We start from the raw sequence: 25777 nt of genomic DNA, 5'->3' as shown, positions 1-25777 counted from the left end.
TCTCAGCAGGACTAATGGCAAACGTCATTAATAAAAAGGTAGCTTTTTGCTGCTTGCTAAACTGGATGAGTTCATCTGGCACTCTTTCCTGACGGAGCTTCTCTCTGTCACTTGTCAGTGACCAAGAGGCTTCAGAAACATCATCCACGAGAGGGCTTGTGCCCTGCCTGGAATGAAAAGTCCTGAGCCTGTCTCTCCATAAGGCGTTCCCTAAGGATCCAGTCTGAAATGTGTGATTCAGCAGAAGCTAAATGTGCTCCTGCCCACTGTACTAATTCACTGCCATTTTCTTCTTTTTGAAGAAATAGTTAGAAATAATTGTCATTTTTTGGTGACTGCCATCCAAAGTAATGGTAGTGGCACAAGTGCACTTACTGCGGCAGCAGAACGTCATACCACGATAAAGCTTTTATTTCAGTACAAAAGAATTATTTGGCTTTAGTGTTACATTCCTTGTAGCTGGATATCCACTTTCGTATGTTTGTCCTGTTCAATAGCAATTTGTTCTGAAACTGCTTGCACACCTGCTGGGCCAGCTACATGAATTCAATGCAGATTCTGTTTTTTGCACCTAAAACTTACGATGTGGAAAACTGGTTTGCAAAATCTAAAGCATTCAAAATGCTCTGTGGGGGTTTACGAGAGAAGCCAAGGGACTTTGGAAAATCTAGACTTTGATTTGTATTCTACAATACGTTTTGGTCAGATTAATAAAGCTTGTATCTGCCTCAGCATATTCTGGATCACTTCAGTGTTACACAAATAAAGTAAATGCACAGCCTGGCAAATAATCAGATCAGTTCAACCGTGACAACACAATGCAATCTTGGTTTCATAGCTTAAAATAATGTTCCTTGCTTTCATATGCTTCCTCATGTTAACAGCTGCAAGTGATAACAGTCTCTCTGAACCAGCACTGCTCCTGAGATAATTGGTAGTAACACTTGTGTATAAATATGTTAATATACTGGCTGTTAGTGCGGAGGTTCAGGAGGTCTGAACTTTCTGGTTCAAGTCTTACTGCTTTCATTGACTTGCACAGTAATTTGTGCATTCAACTGCTCTGCTTTCCTTTGTAAGTCCAAAAAACCAGGTAACTAGAGACAGCTCAATAGGCAACTTAAGTCAGTGTTTTTAAGGTGGTTTGAGATCCTCGTGTTAGCATGCTGATGTCTGCAGCTAGTGCTTGTATAAGAGGATGGTCACGGTTCAGACAGGCTTGTGTGTGAGCAAGGGGCTTCCACAGATGAAAATTAAGGACATTGTGGGTTTAGTCTATGTAAAGAGGTAGGTGGGAAATGTGATAATCTATGGGTTACAGAATCAGTATGAGAAACTTTTCTTCTTCAATAGGAAGAGTCATTCTCTTGAGGTGAGACAGGTGAGAACAGTCAAGGTTTGTTTCCCAGTGCCAGCTGTACAGGTCCAACGGGTAGGAATACTTTCCCCATGCCTCCTGTTTCCCATCACCCTAAACCTTATCTCCCAAGAGCAGGAGCTCCGCCCCGTGCCCCTCCACATCTCAACCTGCACAGCCCCCGTCTCCGCTCCTCATGGCTCCCCTGGTTTTCTTGGGTTTCTTATCTGCTGCTGCATGTCTGCACATCCCCTGTCCCTGCTCTTGCATCTCCCTGGCAGGGGGAGGAGTTTTTCTGCTGACGGTCCCAGGGGTGCGGAGAGCCGCGGGGAGCCACGGCTGCCCCCCAGCCAGCATGGTGGGGGCTGCCTGCCCTGGCATGGCCTGCCTGGGGTGGGCAGGAGGAGGAGGAGGAGGAGGAGGAGGAAGGCCCTTGCTCTGCTCCTGTCTGAGCCCCCTGAACTGCCTGGTGGGCAAGTGCAGAGCAGGACCATGACAACCCCGGCAGGGGGGGGGCGGGTAGGGGCGGCTGAACCCACCGTCCCTTCTCGGCTGGTGGTAAACAGGAAGCCCCTCGGTGGGGCCGAGGCTGAGGCCGAGGCGGGGCCTGGCGCAGCTGCCCGCCCTCCAGCCTCCCACCTCCCGCTCCTGGGAGCCGAGGGGCCGCATGGCGTTTAAAGGCTGCCTGCCTAAGTAATTCTACAGTTTTAAAAAGTGCAATTCCTTCCATAAATGAAAGCCCAAAGAGATTAATTGCTTTAGAAAAGGGAGGAGGGGGAGGGAGAGGGAAGAGAAGTCTGCTAATCAAAACCAAACTATTTCCTTAGAAAAGACTTTATACAACTATTTAAAATATGTGCTACTCTAGAAAAAATAGTTAAATGGAAAGTCAGGGTATCTTGATACCACAGGAAAGGACAGTTTGCCAAGAATATCTCCAGTGTTCCCTCAATCTAAAAGTGTCCCGTATCGCTTGGATTGTTGTATTTACTTTGCGCAGCCCATCTTCTGCCCTCAGCTCTGTGTGAAGCAGCACAGCACCTGATATAGATTGTGGTTACAGAGGAGTGAAAATGTTCTTTTCTCTCTCTTTTTTTTTTTCCTTTCCCCTTTTCCTGGCAGAGCACAATTCAGGATGGAGGTGAAGAGGTAGAAGAGGGAGCTGTTTACCATGTGACCCTGAAAAGAGTAGAGATTCAACAGGCTGCCAACAAAGGAGCGAGATGGCTAGGCGTAAGTAAAGCTGGCGCGGTGGCATTTTGGAAGGCTGCTCATGGACTGTGGACCCTGCTCCAGGGAGCTGAATTCCACACGAATCATTATGATATTAACTTTTAGCACTGACTGCTCTCACTCTTCAAAAAAACCCAAACACTGAAGTTGTCTGCCTGGGTCATCTGAAATAACTCTCTCCTTGTGTTGACTCTTCCTCTTTTCTTGACGTGTAAAAAAGATTTGACCAGTTGTGGCAAGGGGGTCAGATGATACTTAGTGCAGGAATAAGGATCTTAGCTTATGGCCTGAGCAGTTGAACATTTAACAGTTGTTTCAGACTGGGCTGTGGCTTGTTTCTGCTGTTAGGAACCTATCTCAGGTCTCCCAAATAGGTAGTGATAGTATTTTGACTAATGAAGATCTGTCAAAAGTTAGCAGAAACTTCCTGAAAAGTTAAGTGAATATAGGTTTGGGTCTTATTTTTGTAGTGCTTTCTCAGCCAGATGAGAAATTAATTGTCTGCATTTCTGCAAGAATTACAGCTCTGTACTGTTTTTCAGAGGTATATTTCAAAGCACGAAGGCTTTAGTGGTAAGTAAAACGAGCTTAAATGCACATGCACTCAATTTGGCATGCTGCTGAGTGCTTCACCTTTGTCAGACCAAGTCCCCAGCTGATATAAAATGTCCTCACTTCACTGGAATCAGTGCAGCTGTGGCAGTTTGAGCCAGATCTTCAGGAGGTGGCTATAACTTTCATATTATTTTGTTATGTTTATATGTTTTCTTCAGGATCAAAGGCAATGGTGTAAGAACTTGGTTTGATGTAGTATCCAGATTGGTATTTTAAAGGCTTTTAAAACTGCCCTGAGATTTATACCAAATCATGTTCTTGTGAAGTTGCGTGACATAAAGTAGTGCAGCAGCGCTGAAACCACAGTCAAGAAAGATAAGCAAATTCTGTCCTGCATGCAGATAATGCTTAGAATCTCCCCTTCCCATGTTTCCAAGAAGTACACAGAGTTCCAGTCAGAACAGATAATTTCAAATGTGCTTCCTTCGAGTGGTAGATTTCCCATCTCTGCCTCCTGTTTTTCCCAGGAAAAATATTCGAAAGTATTTTTGAGCTCCTGTGAATTTCCCAGCTGGTGGTTTTGTGTAAGAGGTAGAGATGATTTTGAAGATGTCTGTGTCCCATAAACATACTTTAGAAAAGTAGAATTTTTTCCTGTGTCGGCTATGTTGTTCCGAGTCTGTAGAAGGAATTTGCCAGGTCTTGGTGATATTCTCAAAGGAAGAGTGCATCTATGTTCCTGAGATATCACCACAGCTGATGGTGCCAATCTTAATAGGAGGGCAAGGGACTTACAAGGTCACGGATGTGACTTTTAGCTTTCTGTGGCTAGCATTAGTTTTTTCAGGTCAGAATTGAGCCCTGTTTGTGGGGAAGGACGCAGCGTGTCAGAAGTCTGCACCTGTTCTGGGCATAAATTGGTGACTTCAGCTTCCAGGCTGGTGTCTTTCATGAGCAAAAAATCTCATGCATATTACTTAAACACATTTTTAAACATATGGGCTGTTTGTTTCCCTTAAGCTCTTCAGAACATGAAGTATTTTAAGCTTTTTTTGTGATCTTGTTTTATTAATGACTTTACTGTGGTCCTAAAGTCAATAAATAGCCTCTAACCCAGAACATTATTTATGAATAGCCATTCCTGCCCCCAGCAGTTTTGCCTTGAAAAGCCTAATTGTCTCTTTTATAATTATCATCAGGTGACTTTTTTGTTTTTTAATCTGGAGTTTATGGGGTTTTATGATTTTTTTTTTTTTTTCCTATGCTTTGAAATCCACAGCACTGAATTCATAAAGTATTGGGTTTATGTATGTTGGCCTTATTTTTTTGATGGTGCTCTAAGTCACGCTTAGGTTGAAGATGCAAGGTCAGCTGAAGAGTATGGGAACAACCAATTGTACATCAGCAAGTATTGAGCCTTTCTTGTAACAAATGTAGTACCTCTGTTCCTGATTATATGCGTGCCTGGATTTACTTTTTAAAAAGTTACTTTCTCAGTGTCAGTTAGTGTTCTGTAGAGGTCTACTTAACAGCTTGACCTTCACAGAGGCACTGAGCTTTTCGTCCTTTCTTGGTTCAGGTCAAGTTCCTTGTGACTTGGGAAGCCCAGGTCTTTTAAAACCTTGATGTTGCATGTGGCTTTTAAATATTGTGTGGTGTCAGAGCAGGAGCTTGATCCAGCGGTTCCAAAGTGCTTAGTTCTTAGTGATGCTGCGTTCATAAAGTGATTTAGAGGCTTTTCAGCTGAAAAGCGTTAGATGGTAAATTGCTTGATGTGTCTGAGAGAAATGCAGATCTAACTGAAAACTTACAGAACCTGTGTTGAAAGGAATATAACACGTCTTACTTATTCTGAGTGTGTTGGGATATATTACCAATTCCTTTAATTACTGAGAAGCTTGAAATCTTGCTCAAATATGTTTGTGTACAGGTACCCGTAAGTGAATGAACCTCTATCTTTTATGTCTCGAAGTCTAATAAACATTTCTTAAAATTCTCTATCCTAGGAACCCATCCAGGGTTCTTGGATGGTTGGCCCTGTTAGGAGAGAATGGTCTGTTGAAAAGCCAATCATAAGATTACAGCTTAAGCACTGTAAACACTTGCTTATTTACATACAGAAGTGTCTTCCTTGTGTTTCAAACTGCTACAGTTAATAAAAGAAAAAGACAAACAGGCTGTGACATATGCAGTCATCAGCAGTCCTATAACTTTCAAAAGTGTGAAGCTTTTGTATAAACACCAAATTTCTTAGCTTTAAATTTAATATTAGACATCAAAGGATGCCAATAATAGCTACTGGTTTTGTCACTAAATCCTTAGTCACAAAATATTTAGCGAAGCTTAAGACTTTAGGCGCTACAGTATTATGAAATATTAAAAGCTCTAGTGGTAGCTCAGTGTTGTGACAGATGCTGCACAAAAGCACTATCCTGACTAAAAAGAACTTACAGCCTAAATATCAAGGCTTGTCTGTACACATGTGTTGTCTCAACTGATGATTTACACCCAAGGAATTGGCTTTAAAAATAAGGCAGCTAGAACAGAGTATGGTACTCTACATGTGGTCTCATCAGACCTTTTATGCAGTGGAAGAATAATGTCCTTTGACTTGCTTTGGTACCCTTTATTTATACTTTGCAGAATTGTTTGCTTTTTGTTGCTGCTTCCAAGCGTTGTGCTGAAAGATTGAATGTTCTGCCTACTCTAACCCTTCAGCTCTTTTCTCTGATCTGTGTGCCACAGTGTGACCTTTGAGGGTAGTACTTTCAACAGACTTTTTTGCTGGCCTCTTACATTTCTCTACATTTAGTTGCATAAGCCATCTGTTGCCCATCAGAGTGCTTTAACAGCTTTGGCAATCAAAATTAAACTTTGGCAGCCTCCATGTTAGGTGTGAAGCTTTCGGCCATTTTGCATGGTAGCACTCAATAACCTTCTGTTCTGTCAGGTTACTGGGTTACAGTCTGGTGGAGATTGTACTTGTTCCTCTTTGCCACCAATTTGTGTCCAAATACCAATTCATGTCCAAATTTTTTGCAGTCATCTCTGTAGCTCAGCCCTGCATCAGTGCAGAAGTTATTGCATACTGCAAAAACCACTGAAATTTGTGGTGGTGGTCCTGCTGCTGCTCCACTTGTCTCCCATGGCTCAGAAATACCATGAAGTCTTCACTGAGAATAAACTGGTTGCTGCGTATGGTATTGAGCACGTGAATTATTATGTATAATGGCCCCATCATACCAATTTGAGCATAATCGTGATACTGGATTTAGAGAGGTACTGCAAGTCAGGAGTCCTGTGCCCAGTATTCATTTGTTAATGACTCGCCCTGGGGCTTGAACTGACCAACTTAACTTCTGAGGGTTTAATTTTCTCACCTGTAATATAGTCACAATTCGTTTTCAGATCTAGTGATCTGAGGAGTGTAGAGGCAATCTCTTGTGCTTTAATATGAATGTATAACATTCAAAGCTATGAGAGCAAAAATTATCCTACTCTGCTGGATATGCAAGAAAAGTTCCGTAGCAGAGCACGATCCTCCTGATGTGCCCTATGATTCTGTTGTCCAGTCTTTACTGTTGACATTTTGGAGAGCAATATACTCTGCTGCTTACAGAGGCAGGGGCCTGGCACTTCTAATCCCTTCTGTGAAGAGAAAGGGTGTTGGGTGAGACACTGGAGTTTACCTCCTTCTTCTTAAAACCTTCCAGCAGGACCCCGGGAGTGTGCCACGCAGCACGTGGAGGAGTGGGTTGCTGTATCGGAGTGGGTTGCAGTGGCTTTGAGTGCTGCGTGGGTCTCCAGCACACGGCCTGTGGGCTACAGCCAGTGATGCTGCCACTGGGCCACAATGGCACTACTAAGGTGTAGGCATTTTAAATGCTTTTGCAGAGTGATCCTGTTATTATATTCTTTTCTTTCCACTATTTTCCTCTTAAGTTCTTCCCACCTTTGTGTTGTGAAAGCAGTGTGAAGGGTTATTTTCTTTTCCTCTCCTACCCCCTCAGCTGCTTTGAACAGTTGCCTTTCTCCTTATGAAGGATCAACCTTTCTCCCAGTCAATAGCTGTTTCTTCCTTTCTAGGGAGTCCATGGACTCTTTGTGCAAGTAAAACAACATGTTTTTATTATAAAGTGTCATTTTCTGTTGAAAGGTCTCAGAATGATTGAACAATATGGAATGAATGAATGCTTTGAGATGTGTTCAAATTATCACAGCTATTGGGCTTCAAACTGAAGACTTGTGATATATCTCATGTGGTAGCTTAGACTTCCTGATCTCAGTGACTCCTTCTGACTCTTAAAAATCAATAAACTTCTGAGTATCTATATATCCTAAAGCAGAGATAGCCCATCGCATATTACAGAGCTATCTAGGATTTTATTTCCTCCTATATACGGTTTATGCCCCGCATAAAATCTTGCATGCATTGAATCATATTGAGTTTCTGTTCTGAGTTGAGTCAAGTGCAGAATGTCCTTCAGTTGTTTATAGTATTCATGCGGATAGAACTTATTAGATGAGGTTGGTAACGTTTCAAGGCTTTGTTGGTGTTGGGATGCAAATGACAAGTCAGCACACCCTTCAGGATTAAGTGTTGTCTTCAGTGCAAAAGAGATTAGTTAACTAAATGCTCCTGAGGTGCATTTGGAAGCTAGTTTAAATATTACATGCAAATATACAACAAGTAAACGATTATGAAGATATGCCTACGCATCCTTTTGTCTGTTTGCTTGGTTTGTAGTAATCTCTGGCTCTACCTGCGGTCCATTTTGTATTTTTAGAGTAGAAACCCTTTAGGGCAGGGATGGTTCCTTAACGTTTTGACATGGCAGCCATTGTGCTGCTGTTGGAAATGTTTCATAAGTAACAATAATATGTTTCATTTGGAAGTCAGATCTTACGCTTTTGCATTCCTCCCATTGAGTGCTTCAGACTGATTCTGGCTGTGCTTTCGGTCTGCTGGCTCCCTGTAGCATACAGAATGTGAATGAACTCTTGCACACTTACTTAAATCATGAGACTTGCATTCTTTGCGCGAAAACAGTCATTTTGTTCAGAAAACATCAGGTGGAGGACAGAGAAGAACAGAGCTGTGCTATTAACTCCTGATGGGTAATTAAACAACATGCACACACGCACACACAAAACCAAATCCCCAAAACCTCCCGAACCAAAACCAGACAGTAAACATGAACGACTTCTGTTTTATCTTACAGCCTGACATTTTTTGCTCTTTCTTTCCCCGTTACTTGTAAGCTATACTTATTTTGCATTGTGACTCAACACTTCCACATAATTGTGTGTGTTTTGATTTGTGTCCGTTGTCTAAGGATTTAAGTTCAGCTGCCACATAACATTCTTAAACTGAAATACAAATGTCTGCAGCGTGTTCAGTGCCAGCTCGTGCAACCCGTGCTGCTTTCTGCTGTGTCAAAAGAGGTGGGTTAGTGGCCAGGTGCTGTAGTTACAAGAATGCAGTAAGCTGTGTAGGTATGCAGTATGTTTATGCCATCTGCTTATACAGTTTGACATACAAAATGCAGAATTTGACATAGAGAAGATACCTATAGAATCGGCACAAGGATGTTGCCATCACAGGTACAGTACATACAGACACACATGTAGTCATACATAGACACTCTTTATATGTGTGTGTGTATGTGTACAAGAGAAGAATCCAAAGAGATTCTGTATCGGGTCCCCTGTGATGTCTAGATAATATAATAAAAATGAGTTGGGCCTGAACTAATGATTGCACTAATACTTTTGGTCTCTTTCTGCTCTTAAATAGATGTTCAAGCTGGTAACTCTTAATATTAGGTTATATTAGCTTATTATTACTGTTTTTTCTAATCTGACCCCACCCTGGAGAGGTCTCTTAGTTTCAAAACACAGGGCAGTAAAAAGCATAGCCATTGAAATGAAGTTTATAATGCAGTTAGGTATGTATTCGTGCTGTGGCCGTAAAAATGGTTACTTACTGCTAACCTATTTTTTTAATAAAAGATTAAAGAAGCTTGGCAATAGAGATTGCTCACAGTAATTATTATGAAACATGTAACAACATTTCCTGGATATTTTTTCTTTCACAAAAATACTTTATGTTTCAAGTTCAGTTTATTTTAAAATCTGAATTAGTCTTCTGCTAATTATTTTCTCCTCTGTCAGAATGTATTTAATCTCCCCGCACCTACCGTTTCGTTCTCCAGCTATTCACGCTATTAAAATCTATCACTCTTGCCTTGTTGTTTACACTGAGTGTGGTAGCAGTTTACACTGGTTTCCTGAGTCAGTATAATTTTAATTTCTGTGTGCTGTTTGAGCAAGCTTTGCAGTGTGAAAGGAGAGCCAACAATACAATCAGGATGAATCAAACCAGTTTGGGTTATATAATGTGCATTCATGCTACTGTTATGCAACAGAACTATTACTTGTGGCATTCTAAAATACATTTTGAGTTCAACAGTGTTGCCTGCTGTCTCATACAGAATGTTCTTTGTTTCTAATGACTGAGCAGAAAGTGATGATGAGCTCCACAATGAAATTAAATTACATTCCTGGAAAGGGAAAAGTAGTGTGACTTTTCCCAGGTACTGGTGAAAAATGGTCTTTATGGTTCTGAATGGTCAAAATACAACTTTTGACTGTTTCTGAATGGTCAAAATACAATTTGTTCATGTTGATCTATAATTTTCATAAACTGGTATGACTCTTACATGTTAAATCTGTCTGACTGTGTTAGTGGTAATATCAATCATCCCTTCTCTTTGCTATACCTGGCACATTAAAAAATGACAGCATCTTTTGGTTTAGCATTTTTCATGAAAGAAGCATAGCAGATGACTTTACTGATGAGTGTTTCACAAACAAAATTTGTATAATAGCTTTCCTCTGATATTTCTTAGGATAGACATAGAGTAGTTGTCATCTTTAACATCCAGACATCTTATAAATATGAGGATAATTGAGAATTTTCAAGTTCTGTGTGGTGGTGATGTCACTGGGCTGATATAATAGCAGTATGAAGTGGCATCAAAATTCAGTTGTACTGGAAATACTCCTGTGATGTCTAGCCTTGTGTCAGAATAATCAAGGGTCATATAACGATAAAATAAGGAATTAGGGAGATGGGAGGGGATGCAACATTAAAATTGCAGTTATGCAGTAACTGTAGCATAAGCATTAAGGTGTATGAGACCAGGAGATGAGTCTTGGGAAAGGGTTACATAGAAACACTTGAAGGACAAGGTTTTCTATTTCAAGGTAGACTATAAGTTATTTATGAGCTTGGACAATGACTTTAGCAGCTGTATATTTTTATATCTGGGAGGATATTGATGTGGGTGACATGGGGAGAACGGTCCAATTTTGTAGGCCTTCAAAATCTAGATTAGTTTACAATAGGAGAAAGTATTCTGTGTAGAGGCCACAGTGTTCTTACATGTCACTGAATCAGGTAACCTGACTTTTTCTAGCTTATACAGTCTGTCTTGTTGTATAAAGTTCTTTACTATTTGCGTACAAAAGGAGTCCTGGAAGGACAAAAAGGGACTAATATGTGCTTTTATGTCAGTAATTTAGCTTAAGATGCCTAGCTTATTAGGGTGAGGAAGGTTTATACCTGTACATGTTCGTGTTTGTTAGAAATGCTCTTAAAGTTGGGAAGTTGACATGGCCTTAGCCATTTATGCGACATTTTCAGAGTCTAGTTAGTTCTTCTGTAGGAGATTTACACACTGATAAGGGAATTCCATTATCTGTATTCAACCTGGCTACTTACAATGCATATCAGCATGTCATGTTATTTATCAAAAATATCACAATGATTTTTGACAGTATTCTTTATTCAAAGTGTTTGTTCATACCTGTGTTTGTCCTACTCCTTGCTTGCTGTGCCCTTAGTTGTTGGCTCGTGACAGTATTCTGCAATCACCCGGTAACAATGCAAAAGCTAAAGCCATGTGAAGGTCTCTTCTGGTGAACACTCTGGTGTCTCAACCCTCTATTAAGATCTAGACTGACTGGTATTGCATGACACCAGCAGGTGACTCTTCCAAAGGTGGTAAAATGTGTGAGGTGGAACTGGGGAGAAGTTTTCATTTTGGTAAGAGATGGTTTGTTTTCAAGTTCCCAGTAGACCTTACAAAGAACTGAGCTGGGATCTGGCCTTTTGAGCCGAATATATGAATTTGTCATGTTTTCAGTTGCCATTTTTAGCTTCCCTCATCTGCTTGTTGCAACAAAACTGGGTTGGTTTGGTGGTCTTTTACATCTTTAGTGTAGAAATTAGACTGCTTAGTTTTATAGAGTACTTGTCCATCTACGGACTCTGAAGTACTCTACAGAGGAGGTTGGTGTTAACTTGCCCTTCCATAGCTGGGAAAACTGACGCACACATAGGTCTTGCATAAGGCTCTACCCAGGGCTAATGTTACCATGGTGTGAATTTTCAGAGTTCTGAGACTCTCTTGAGCCACCTTTGAGGGCCTCCCAGGAGGGACTCTTCTTCCTGCAAAACTGTCAACTGAAGAGCCAAACTCCCAACCATCTGTAGTTAACAGATGTTCTGCTTTGTGCAGGTAAAATTTTTGAAATTAGTTAAAATCTCTAAGCAGAGCAAATAGTTGCACTTCTTGCAAAGGTTGGCCAGTAGTTCTGGCTAAACTTAGTGGTGGCCAAATGCATATTTGGCTGCATAATCTGATTTGTCTAATGTTTTATAGATATGGATGATGTTAACTTCTGGAGTGGTGAAGAGTAGAAACATCCTGCTTGATTATGCTGTGTTTTCAGATAATCATAATTAAGGTTTGCATTCTGTATGTAAATACAGTATTTCCTCTTCTGTGAGCTTGAACCTCTAAGTATTCCTCCTATGGAAGGTGCAGTATACCAACCGTTGTAATCTATAGTCAGGATTATGGAAAGCTGTTTCAGAGTCAAGTGAAGTTTTTGAGTTCTCTGCCACCTTTTTGTACTATTTTTCCCAGCTCAACTCCTTTTCCTTTCTCCTTTTGGTTCCTAATAAGTAACTCAGCCTGGAAACTATAAGCAGGCTTTGGCACCCAAATTTCCAGGCCAGACTGGAAGCAGTGAGAGTATGGGGAGGTAGGAAGAGAAGTTAACATAAGGGTTGTTAGCAGAAACAGTAATTATCATATATCATAAATTTGCATAACTTCAGAAGGTGTGAGAATGCAGAGCTCAGCGCCATGGTATGCATGTTGTTTCTTATTTTCCCCAGAGTGGCTTTAAGTAGCTGCAAGGTGCCTGAGTGAAAGGGTTCTAACTGAGCAACAGCATTTGTGTAAGAAGCTTTTTTTCTTTTTTCTTTTTTTTTTTTTTTTAACCTCTAAATCTGACCCACATCTTTTGTTACTGTTTGCCAGCTCTTCAGACAGATACCAGCCAGGCTGTGAGCTCTAAGGATACGAGAAAACGAGAATGCTTTTTGTATAATAATCACAGAATTAATTGGTCCTGGAAACTTTGGGCTGCTGCCAAGAAAGGTTATTTATGTGTTAAGAAAGCAAAGGAAAAGGGTGGAGCTTTGGAAATCCAGGAATACCCCTAGCTGTTGGATCGTAGGAAAGAGCTCATAAAGTTATTTTGGCTTCTGAGATTGGTGCAGTCAACATGCAGAATTGTGATTTTTCAGCAGCATCCAACATGAGGGAATGGGAGTTAGCGAGGTGGAGGAGCTCTGCAGAGAGCTCCATTGTCTTTTTATTTCCAAGTGCACTGTACGATACAAACAGACGCTCTTGCAAAGGCAAGCATCTACGCTGTCTGAAGTCTGCAGGCTGCAAGAGATCCTACCTCTGATCACCCAAATCCTGCATTTCAAGCCACGGTTTCCTAGACTGGAAATTCTGCTTCCAATCCAGAGTCTTATCTCATGCAGGCTGTTTTCCAGGCTGACAGTTCTGCAGAGTGGAGGGCAAGGACAGAGAGGAGAGTGGTGGGATGCAAGGCTCTTAAATACTGCCAGCATTGCAGAACCCATTGCAAGTGGAAGCACGGATGTGTACACCCAAATGACACTTGAAATTGTTGTGACTAATTTGATAAGCTCAGTCCTGTCACTGCTTTTTCTAATGTGCACTGTTAATGTGGTATTGTTAGTGCAAAATTACCACTTTTTCTTTTTTTTTGTGGGTTTTTTTTTTTTTTTTCTTTTAATGGTCATGTGCTGTGGACGGGGGAGTCAGCACATTGTGTGCAAGTTTGAGTCAGTTCAGCATGATTGTCAGCTGCTGTGGATTTTAGCTGTCAATATACACAGGAGGCAATCTTGCTTTCTTTTAAGGGGAGCAGGCTCAATTACAAAGTTCATTAAGATCTTTGTTGGAAGGAAACACTATGTCAAATAAGTTAATATCTTTGCAGTTATTTACAAAGAGAGTAGGAGGCTTACGTAGCATCTTGAAGACGTATTAAGTTTGGCGTTTTTGCCAAAGAATCCAGTTGTTCTTCAAACTTCTCTGTTTCAACTGTCTTGCTACTTTAAGTGATGTATGACTGCATGTTTAATGAAGGATACCTTAGCTTTTTCTTCTCTCAGGCTGGTGTTATGGATGCTTGTATTTCTGGAGTTTTTGAAGCTTAATCTTTTCATGACTTGATGATTATTCCCCCCCCCCCCCCGCCCCCCCCCAGTCAAAGATGAGTGTAGATATTAAAGGCTTATGCTAGAGAGCCTGTGTGTAAGAAAGCAATATCCACAAAATAAGGACAAAAGCATCTTACTCCTGTGTTCAGAAGGTTAAAGCTGATTCAGGCAAACAGTGAAATGAAACACTCTTGATTAGAGTGCCCTATTTTTAGTTAACTTATAAGTTACTGCACTTCAGACACTTTAGGCAGTTTTATTCCAGCATCAAATGTCTGTCCAGTAAGTTAATAAAAATAGGTAGAGTGGAAGACTCCCCATCTGGAAAAGCTATAGGTTTCAAGAAAAGTCAAAAGCATTTAAAAATCCATCAGAATCAGTTAAAATGGAGTCTGAGACACTAGCTAGGTGCTCTTGAAAATAATTTTGCAGAATTTCTAAATAAAGCAAGTCTTTAGTGAAGTGGTGATGTTTTAAATGACTAAGCCTGAAGAATATTTGATATCTCATTTACTTATTGTTCATCCCAGTTGTTTTCTTTTGGTATTTTTTTCCAGCCTGCTGCCTAATGAAAAACAATTCTACTGATTTCATTCCACAGTTCTCGCTTTCAGAATCTCAACAGATAATATTTGCGCTGGAAAAAAACTGCAGACCAGTGTTTTTTTGGGTAAAAGCGATTGCTTCCAGTGCTATTTCTGAAATAATGACTACAATTCTGTATGTCGTTATTTATGTAACAGCCTATTTTCGTACTGTTCAGAATTTGAATTATTTTTTTACCTTGAGTGTCTACTCCCTCTTGCTAGGGTGTATCATTAATTTAGGAGATGGTGAAGTTTATAATTGATTGATAATCCCATTGAAGGTTAACAGGTAGCATTTGTACCTTTGGCCCATGAGTCTGTGGGATCTAGATCTGTATTTTAGCTGTCAAACTGAGTGAAATACCTGGCAACTTTGGGGCATGTGGAGGTTTTGCTTTATTTTCCTGTCACTGGTAGGCAAAATGGCAAGAGATCAGCGTATCTTGGCCAGTTCTTGCAGAGAAGGACTGATAGGAAATGGAAACTGTGGTATCAAAGGTTGCACATGGTGTCTCAGCAGATTCATAAAGGAGTGTTGCTTTTACAAACCCAGTAACAAGCTGTGCTGGTAACGATGTGCTTGTAACTGAGGACCTGCTTACTCAAGCGCTGTATTGGTGGCTGTAGCAGAGAGAAGAGGGCTGTTGGATATTATGCCGATACTCGTATCTTTTCCTCATCCTGCAATTGTGCGCGTGGCTATCTTGCACTTTCACAATGCCTTGGTGAGTCAGTGAGATTGTGTGTGGGTTCAGGAGCCAGCCTGCGTGGGGCAAGGTCAGGACCTTAATTGTAACCAGCTTGGAACCGAATTACAGCTCCTTCATCACCAGGGCATCTGCAGCCGGTTTTGCAGTCGGTTTGTGTTTGAAGGAACTTTTTAGCCTGAGTGTTTTTAGTCTGCATGGATTGTTTCAACAAGAAGTGTATATGCGGGTAATGTTTTGTGCTGTATAGCAGTAAGACGATCACCTTAAAAGAGAGTGGGCCCCTCTGAAGGTACAGCATTGCAGAGGATTAGTAAAGATGTTATAATTACACTAGATCAGTACCTGCACAACCTCAAAAAATAAGGACTTGCAAGAATATACCTCAGTTCAATCTTTCTACATTTGCTTTTGAAAGATGCTGTCTACCTGGTAGGAAACTATGTGCTCATCAGTTACATTTGCATATTGTCAAGACCATAATCCATTGCCTGAAAAAATCAAAGTAAGACTGTTGAAAAACCATAAAATAAGTCAGACTATAAAATGCCATATTTCTTTACTTTTACCCTTGTAGAGGACCAAGAAAATCTTACTGAAGCCCCCAGATGTTAGGGTCTAGCATCTTTGTTAGACAGCTAGACACGTTGTTGGAAGAGATGAACAGAAGGAGCCGGAGAGCCCTTTTTGTCTTTTTGATGCACAAAACAGTGCAAAAGTTCTGGTGGCTTTAATTGGTACCACGTAACAGTGATCACCACGTGCTGCTGTCAGAACTTGCGAACAGCTTTAGGAACATCTTTTAATAGCAGTAGATACAGTATTCCTCTGATCAGACAAAGCAAAAGCAAACATGAAAACTCTTTGCCTTTGGGTAGCCTGGTTATGTCCGTGAAGAGATGGCCTCTTGATTAAATCCAGACTGAGCAGTTTCCTGTTAGCATGCTAACTCAGCCCACAATGTCTTATTCTGAAAGTCTGTTACTGAGCGGGTCTGCCAACTCCTTTCTCCTTTTAAACTTACAGGCAGCATTGCTAAAATAATACAAACACAGACAATCCCTAAAAGTCTCTTAAAATGTTTTCTAGCAGTTTAATGTTTTGCTGACAAACTCAGTTTTAGATTTCAGTGTTTGGTGTTGTTTTTTTGTTTTGCTTTGGTTTTTGGTGTAGGTTTGTTTTTTTTTTTTTGTTTTTGTTTTTGTTTTTTTTTTTTTTTAACATTCTCCCAAAATGATAATCTTGGGGAAGTTGCAGTGTTGCAATTAGCAGAAAAATTTGTGCATGTATCAGGCTTGGAAGCAGATTCTGCCCTTGTTTGGTACACATTCACATTAGCGAATGAGATGTTTTTGCACACACTGAGTAGGACATGGCCATAAATCAATACATCATGGGTTGGACAATCTGCTGGATAGAAAATTAATAGTTAAATACAGTGGTGCAGACGTTCTTCCCTGTTTGAAAGTGGTTGTATTGTGTAACTAGTTATTTTCAAAAGTATATTTTAATTGTAAGATGAAAAGTCAGCAAGAAAATTTAGTATTTTTTTTTCTCCTGAGCAAGTTTTGCTTAGGGAAAATTTGAATGGAGAAGATATATAGCACTAGTAACAGTATTCTTATAGTGTTTCTGTAATGGTGATGTCATATATAATTCTATATATACCTTAAAGTCAGGTATATAACAAATTATACACCTTTAAAACAGCCGTAAGATCCATGGAACAAAATTTTGCAAGTTCTTCTGGTGTAATTTCACTCATTCCCTGTGGGGTTGCATTTGGGGTAATGGTGGGGTTTGGTGCAGTAGTCCTGTGCATTGCCTTCTCTGTTTATAAAAGGCATTAATGGGTTCATGACACAAGCCCAAGTTACCAGTCTGTTTGAACAGATGTAAACCCACGGTGCTTCCAGAAATTGTCTTACAGCGTGCACCCAAGCTTGTGTTTCCTGCATCAGCCTGCGTGTTTCTGCAGCTGTGGGTGAATTTGTGTGGGTTAAACCTTCTGTTTGATTGCTCTTGTTGATGGTTTTTATTTATGATCCCATTTTAAAGTTTTTATCACACATACTTAACAAGTAAGTATTTAAAGTAGTCACAAAAATAATTTTCCGAACCGTCCTCTAAATAATGGCAGAATTTAAGGGAATGTTTCTAGTTATTTCAGACTTAAACCAGTCTGTAAGCATTAAAACCAAATGCTGTTTAAAAAACACACACACCCCCAACACCAAACCCTAAATTTGTTGACAAATATTGTGCCAAACGAAAACCGTAAGAGAAAATTGAAATGTTAGAATGGCAAGTTTGCAAGATGACGTTGACATCCTCCTTGCAAAAGTATCATGAAATGTTTCACATCCAAATGTGTTCATGACCTTGGGTTCTGTGTGGGAACCCAAAGTTGGTATTTTCGGAAAGGGAATCGCAAGTGCTGATGCTAAAGTTGTGGTCAGTTTTCATGTTTATTCAGAAGTTAATGGGGCACTGAGTTACCACTATTGTTCCTTCCAGTAATATTATTATTTGTGGGATAATGGATTTTCTTTTAGATACTAATATATGATGGGATCATAAGATAACTTAATAGCAGTCGGACTATAAAATGTTTTGTGGAGCGTGTCAGAGAAGTATCTGAAAGATAAACTATTTGGTACAGCATTTGGTGTTCAGATAGCCAAAATTGACAAAATCATTTAGTAAGTAAAGGTGGAGTATTCATGTGAAAAGATGGAATTTAATCTGTGTTTCATTGTGAAAGCTGTGTCAGGGATCTGGCTTCTGTCTGATTTTTGTGATTTGTTTTTGTTTCAACTTTGTAGGCTGAAGGGGACGAGTTACCTCCTGAACATACTGTCAGCCAGTATGAAACACAGAAGATAAGATCAATAAAAGCTGGCACTGTGGAAAAACTTGTGGAGACCCTTGTCACAGCTTTTGGGGACAACGATTTCACATATATCAGTATCTTTCTGTCAACGTACCGTGCCTTTACTTCTGCTAAGGAAGTACTGGAACTTCTTGAGAGGTAAGAGCCAGTATGTAATGGAAACTGAGCCATCATTTACGTGATAGGGGGATGTGGTCAGCATTTTCTTCCATTACTTTTAGGGGACATGGACTTAATAACCCAAGGGACAGATGTCAAGAGTACTGCAAAATTCAGAATTTCAGCATAAACATAAAATGTGTAAATACATGCTGCCCACATCCCAGCTGTCATTAAAGCATAGTCATCAGGCAGTAAAAGTGTGCCAGTCTGACTGCTAGGGAGCCAAACTAGGACCAACACAAGCAAATGAATATAGCTTCCCTCCACCCCCACCCCCCCCCCCAAAAAAAAAAAGAATGCATGGGCTGCAAAGTCATACCTAGAATAGATTACTATGTTTTTCGGGATACTGATATTTTCGGACCTAACTCTCCTGTTTGGGGGCTGCTGATTTGAGACAGGGGTTGTACAAAGATAAGAAAGAATTCACTATCCCCTTCTAGTACTTCACATGAGCATGCAGTCATAAGTTTTTGCAGACAGCACAAGAACTGGATAATGTTACAAGAATAGCTTATGGTAAGACTGTTAAATCACATCTGCTATGTCTGTATAAATGCTTAGAACCCACAACATTAGTTTTCTCACCCTAAACTCTAATTGACACATGACTGGGTCGGAGATGATCTTATTTTGGGAGGACTGTATTTATTGCATTTTCAAAATCAAGTGATGTACAGAAACAGTTATTCTGGCATATAGTAATTAGAACAGAGGAGTAGCATAAGAACTCCTAGCTTTTAATTTTGGCTCTCCCACCAGGTAGATAAGGAACAAGGCATGGATAAGCTATCTGTGCTTTTCTTTTGTATCTGGAAAGGAGATTAATAATACCGCTTGCTTTGTAGGGATGTTGTTATGTGGCTCAATTAATAATGATGTTGAAATGCCTAACTGCCAGTCCTACTGTGATTGTAATAATAGCTGTGGTTGCTCAAGTGCAGTAACTTCACAGCCAGGTAAGAAGTCAGACAAGGAAAGAGCAGCCACCCTGGGGAGCAGACCGTACAGTTAGATTTACTACTGTGAGCTTTACCTCTCAGTCCGTACTAATTCTGACATAGAGCATGAGGAGCAATAAAAATTGACAGTGCATGTATACAAGAAGGTAAAAGTGTTGAGGAATTCGTTCTTTTGAATGGGTAATTCTTGCTATACCCTCAGTTTTGGATTCTATGTTTTGGACATACGTATCTTTGAAAAATAAAATACGAAAGGACACCAAGTTTATGTGGATTCTAGTAACTTTAAAGAGGAGTTGACAGTGTGTCATGAGAATGTCTTGCTCCCTAAGCATGTAAATTGCCAAAGAGCCACAAATTTATCAGAGGAGCAAATAGTTGCACGCATATACATTGCCACTTTTAGCCAGTAGTATTTCATGTATGGTTTATTTTACTTACTTTTATAAAAGATACATTTTTAACAGGAAAAAGTTGGAATAAATAAATAGTAGCCTTTGCAAGGATGCTTTGCCTGAAATGGCTATTTTAAATACCATTCCCCTAACAGTGCAGTTTTTGTTGCTCTTTGTTGGTGGGTTGTCAGACTGCTCTTTTGGGGTTCTTATGTATTAACTGACATGCACCTGGGGAAATTTTCTTTCTGTAATCAATGAGAACTTGCGAGTAGCTCAAATAATGTGAATCAGGCAAAGGTGGCTCTAAACCTGAAGATACACACCTCGTTTTTCAATGAAAGGCTCTCAAGTTGTCTTAAGACAGCTTATTTTGTCTTAAAGTACATTCATATATCCTGTTTAAATGCCCAGAAAACATCTTTATGTGCATTCCCCACCCAGTTCGACAGTAGTTTCCATTCTTCTTTTTTACTGAGGTACTTCACTAATGCAAGCAAATGTCCCACCTGAGACTGTGACCATTTTATAAATCACTGTACAAACATGCCTAGAATTGTTGCAACAGCCCCCACCCTGAAGACACTCTACTGTCAACAGATGATAAAGAAAACCAGTGAGATGAATAGGCTATGATGCAGAGACTTAGGAGGAGTGTACTAAGGCAAAGAGAGACAGGCTTTAACTCACAGTGACAGTTTTGGAATTTGACCTGGGTTGTCACTCGTTCATATTTTTACATGTCCATTACTGGTTGTTTTTTGCTGTCGTCAGGAGGCAGAAGGCCATCATGCAAAGAGCAATTCATATATTGTGCTTATTTAATTTGTATAGTTATAAAAGATCCTGTGTATCTGACAAATAAGTTTAAAAGCTCCTATGAAATCTGTTAAGCTGGGTGATCACCAAAGTGATGTTTTTGGAGAAAAGTTCTTGGTGCTGGGAGGCTGCCTTGGGTCCTTGGTGTTGGGCTGGCTCTTTGGTCAGTGCAAAGGCCCTGGGCAGCTGTGGGGCTCTTTTGTCCTTCTGCACAGAGGACTTTGCATGTATAACCTTTGTGTGGGACAGGAGATTATTTCATGTGCAAGTGTGTGGATCTTGGTCTCCTTACCTGGCTGGATTCAGTGGGAGCTCCAGGTGGTTGTGCTCAAGAAGGTGAGCTGCAGGTACTGCTGGGGGTCTGGATGAGCTGAGGCAAGGGAAGGCATGTTCAGCTGCAGTGTCCCTGGTCGTGCCACTTAACAGGGGACATAGGTCTCCAGAATTGTCAATTCAGCCCTTCAGTGACTACTGAAATAATTAAATCTCTCTGTAATTGAGGACTGAAGCAGTTTAAACTTGGGTTTGGGGACAAAGGGGTAATCCATTGAAACAGCAGTCCATTTTACAGTCAGTTAGCCTTGTTACAGTTTTGATTGTTTTGTAGTGTTTCCTCACTAGCCATGAAAATGTTCAAACTCTGTTTGACTGCACTGTTAATAAGGATGATGAAAAAGTCTTTTGGGAATCTTGCTTTTGCACTGAAGTTTGTAGAGTCCTCTAGATAAATGGATGTGTTTTCTTCCCCTATTTTCCCCTGGTGAAAAGAATCATAGCAACCTAGAAATAGAAATGTACAAAATTAGTGAAACATTGAAGTTATAAAATGAGATTCTCAAAGATCAGGAATTTGAGAGGGGGAAGAACTCAACATCTTTATGAAGTCCATTATGGGCTTTAGTTTCTACTTCTGTATTGTCTTCTTTAATGTAGGTATTAATGACAGGATTAAAAAAAACAGCCTGAAGAAAGTAATTACTCATTCTCTGAGAATCATTGGTCATGAGACACTTAAACTCTTTGGGACCCTGTGAAAATGCAGCTCCATGCAGTAAAAGTTTCTGTAAATTGTACAGCTAGTGCAATTTAGCTCAGCTAACTCTGCAATTAAGTTCTTAATATTTTCATATCTGGGAATAACATCTGTAATATTACAATTGGATTGCAGCACAAAAGTGCAAGTCTGACTTATGAGTCTGTCTTACATTTTCTCAGGAGTGTATCAGAGGAGAGAAAACCAGCCTTGATTGGAAAAGAAATTGAGCAGACAGGACTAACTCAGCTCTGAAATGTGCACCTAGCCAGTTTATAAGGGATTTCATTTGAGCATTGAGTCAGGAATGAACAGGAAAATAGGTGTCCTCTTCTAAAGATGATGTGCTCGTTATTCACTGTATTGTTTGCTGCTGACTGAGGGGAATGATCTTGCGCCAGACTTGCGCACTGCTGTGTTCTTGTGGTCTTGATGAGAATGAGTTCCTGTCCCATTGGGTTTTGGTGACATGTTGGCATGGGAGAGGACCTGCTTTGGGAAGGGATATCCTCCTGTGGTTGGCTTTGAGGGTAGGAAGGGAGAATAAGGGTATTTCAGATACTGCAGCTTTACTTCAAACAAATAGCCTAAATGATATTTCTAGCAGTGTCTCAGGTAAATTTGGGTAGTCAGGTTGTTTAGAGCAGCAGCAAGTCAGGAGCGTACATGACTCTAAGGACGTCAGCCCTGCTCCTCTCCTCTGATGCTGCTTTAAAGAGGTGAAAATGTCAACAGAGGGCAAGAAAGCACAGGGGAAAAGTCTCCGTAGAACAGAACTTTCTTTTCTGAGCCCAATTATGATCTCACTGGCTTGTGTACCTCTCAGAGCAAGTTATAACATCTCCCTCAGAGGAAGGGCATGTTGTCAACATTATCCTCAGTCTTTTATAATAAATGATAGAATCCACAGGAAATCCTAGGAGGTCACCACTTCCTTCCCCTCTCACAAATCTGAGGAGTGTAGTGCTTAAGAATCCATAGATGTTTCTCTTGGCTTTTCGAATATCATGGATAATCTAGAATTTTATGGCTTGGGACAAAACACAGATGAAATTTAAGCTCTAAAAGTTGGCATGATTTACATGCAGCTGCGGAGTGTGGACTTGTGAAGAAAAGCAGATGTTATAAGGAAAAATAAAAGAAATGAATAGTAATAAGAGAAATGGATAGTAATTTAATTTAACCAGCTTAGTTTTCATTGGTGTAGCATAAGTAGCAAAGAGAGTGCATTTTTGCAACTTTCTTGGTAGTGATACTTGTTAATAGTAACAGTACAGAGACTAAAGTAGGTGTCAGTGCATAATCTGTGTTTTATGAGTACTTGTATTTTGTTTTCCAGTGAAGTAAAAAAGTAATGAAAAGGGCGCTCTTAAAAAAGCAATAAGATTTTGGCATTGGTTGTCAATTTTAGTTTCATGTGAAGAGCTTGAACCCTGTTTCTTATTCCTGGTGATAGAGCAGGATCGTAGAGTAAGGGAACAATCGTGAATGGCAGTGCTGAGCTCTTGTTTGGCTCTTGTTTGGTCCAAGGGAGAACAGTGATGTGGTCAGATCAAAAAAGGCCCTTTCATCGTTTTCCAGGTGAGCAGCCCCTTGACATAGAGTAGGAGAAAACAGCATCTCCATCTCCCAGTTGTAGGATGCGTTTTTTTGTAGGAAAGTACACATTGACAAACTTGCTTCAAAATTTCTATGTGTGGAAGCTGGGTTGCCCCCAGTGTATTCAGTTTATGTTGGATTTGCTTTGGATACACCCCTCACTGTGAGTGCTGCAGAACTGTCTGATGTATGCAAACACAAATTCAGATTAGACAAAGAGAGTCTGGGACTCTGGAAAAGTGTCCTTGGAAATCTGGATGTATTGTAGTCTAAGTGTGGGGGGATACCTGTTGGTCAGTTGATGTGGTCTGCAGAGTATCCTGCCCAAGCAGTGCAAGCATTAACTAAATTTGGGACATGAAACATTTATTCCATCCAAAAAAGGTGAGATGCTTTTCCCTGAGTGACAGAGGCAAATAAAGAGGCAGATGCTGTACTTAAGAGAAACTGAAGTGTTAGGGCGGGAAAAAAAAAGAACTTTATATAGGTGTGAATAATTCAGAATAATGCGTGCTTTTGTTAAATCAGTTCACATTGCGGTGAGGTGTTGTGAAATCTTCTGGGCAAAACCTTTTTCCTTGCTTGGACCTTACTCTGTTAAAATAAGCTGTGATCTGCCCTGTGAACATGTGAGGCCCTGCAGCCATCGGTAGCTCCAAAGAGCCCTTTCTGGGCTGCACGCTCTAATCTTCATTTCCTGCATGGCTGTGGAGGAGTTGGTAGTTTTCTCTCTCGTGGTGTGGCAGGATGGACCAAAGGGACACGGGTGTTGCTTACACTGCCTTTACTCCTCTTCACGTGACGTCGGGAAGCAGGAGGAAGTCCTGCCAAAGCCAAACACCCATGGCTGTGGTCATGTCACAGCAGGAATCGCACGTTTCACGGCGCTAGTCCTTGCTTTGTTTTTGACTCCCACAGCCCGGGCTGGTATTGTCGTCACAGCAATGCCCAAACCAGCAGGGCAGAGAGGAACAGGCCTAAAGGTGGTTTCTGCCCTATCATCTAGTGCAATGAGTGGACTTACAGAAAGTATCGAACGAGGCATGTGTAAAGGTTTAAATTGTTAATGTACAATTCAGAATATTTTAAGACTGATGTAGTTCCCTGTGGTTCAGTCGGAAGATACTCAGCGGATTTTGAGTGCTGTGCTACTTATTGTAACGGACTTTAAATTGGGACCTTTGATAACTTCTGTCTTCAGTAAAATCAGAGATGTGCTATTTGCTCTCTGAGTAACTTTTAACACTTCTTGGAGATTGTGAATAAATCTGTTCTTCCCCCCCTCCCCCGACTTCAAATTAAGCTTTTGCTTTTTATTACAATTGAGACTGGAGCCCTATTCATTCTTGTGGTGGTTTAGTCCCTGCCGGGGTCTGAGACCACGCGGCCGCTGCCCCTCCCCCACAAAGGGAGTGAAATACAAAGCCCCGAGACTGAGATAAGGAGAGGTTTAATACAGCAGTGCAACAGCAACACAACAAACAATAACAATAACAGTGATAACAATGAACAGAGCAAGATATCTACCAATACAGCAGTGAGAGGAGCGGTTGTACAAAACCACGTGCTCCGCGCTCTCACGCCAGGATGTGACGTCCGCATGGTATCTGAATAACCCGGCTAGAGCTTCCCCCCCACTGCTGGGGAAACTTAACCCTATCCTGGCTAAACCAGGACAATTCTTTTGGCTGGATTCAGCCTATAAAGGTTTTCTTTTAACACAGAGTAAATGTCAAACTAAACAAAATCTTGGGCATAAGCTGGTATGTTGAAAAGTGAGGGGGATGACTTGTATTCTCAAAGCTATTTAAGAGTGATTGGACATCCGTATCCCTTTAGTATTCATGGAAGTTTGGCGTCTAAACGCAGCAGACAGCTTTGAAAACCTGCCAATTCTTTAACACTGTATGTTCTGATATTTTCTCTTTGTTTGGTAGAAGTGGGTAATGAGATTTAAAAGAAAAAATCTTGTTGGCATTTTGATGTGAAAACACTTGATGGAAGTTCCTGGAGAGAGGAAGAAGAGACCAGCTCCTTCTGCCCCTGGGTGTGAGATACAGCATGGTGCCTCCTTGGAGATCCTTCGATATCCCCAGTGTCGCTGGGTGCACGCTGGAATTAACCGCTCACAAGCATGATGGAAGCCAAAGATGTTTATCTGTCCCTATGAGAGCAGAAGCAGGCCGATTTCCTCTCTTACATATTTTATTTTGCCCTGGTAATCACATTCCTTGCAATGGCACTTAAAAGTGGGGCCGTGCTGTGCTCGGAACAGTTGCATATAAAGTAGTAACCGGTCCCTATCTCGAGGAGTACAGAGAAGGGAATTGATACTGTTGGATGGGAGAGCTAGAGCTGGATAATGACTGTAAATAGCAAGTTAGTTTTACATTTTCAGTTCATGCCTTTTGCTGGAGAATGGCTTGATAGGGGGTAAATGGAGAGGAAAATGAAGGTAGAGAGGGGACATGGAAGGAATGGGTCCTTTGGTAGCAGAGCCACGTGTCCTGGGACAGCAGCTTTATATGGCATCTGGCTCACTGTTGTTGCTGTAGCATCTATTCTTTCCTCAATTGTTTTCCTCTATACCAGGTGGTTTGTCTACATAACCACAGAAGTAATTTCATTTCCATGATTCTGTGTGTGTATAATTCAGAACACCTTATGGTTCTTGCTGAGTATCTGTGCTGCCAAGTTGCTTGTGTCAATGCTTACAAGCCTTATTTAGGGCTTTGTTTGGGGCTTTTGCAGAGAACCACCTTTCCTTATTATTTCTGAGTTATTCAGAGTATTTTCCTCCCTCTTCTTCCCTTCCGTTCTTAACAGAGATGCAGGGGTGCATTTTCTACTCTATTTT

At 40.7% G+C, this 25777-nt stretch overlaps 1 protein-coding gene across 1 annotated transcript in view; it reads left to right on the top strand.

Annotated features, from left to right (window-relative positions):
- Positions 1-1198: 1198 nt before the first annotated feature.
- Positions 1199-25777, top strand: part of LOC141918770 (ral guanine nucleotide dissociation stimulator-like 1) — a 50101-nt gene continuing 25522 nt past the window's right edge. The window contains exons 1-4 of the mRNA XM_074813637.1: positions 1199-1287; positions 1354-1432; positions 2480-2590; positions 17883-18088. Coding sequence (XP_074669738.1) covers positions 1199-1287; positions 1354-1432; positions 2480-2590; positions 17883-18088 — 485 coding nt within the window. The remainder of the gene's footprint in view (positions 1288-1353; positions 1433-2479; positions 2591-17882; positions 18089-25777) is intronic.

Source organism: Strix aluco, chromosome Z (genome assembly GCF_031877795.1).
Source record: "Strix aluco isolate bStrAlu1 chromosome Z, bStrAlu1.hap1, whole genome shotgun sequence".
Taxonomy (NCBI): Eukaryota; Metazoa; Chordata; class Aves; order Strigiformes; family Strigidae; genus Strix; species Strix aluco.
The sequence above is the reverse complement of the archived record's forward strand: the minus strand, read 5'-3'. Positions and strand labels throughout refer to the sequence as shown.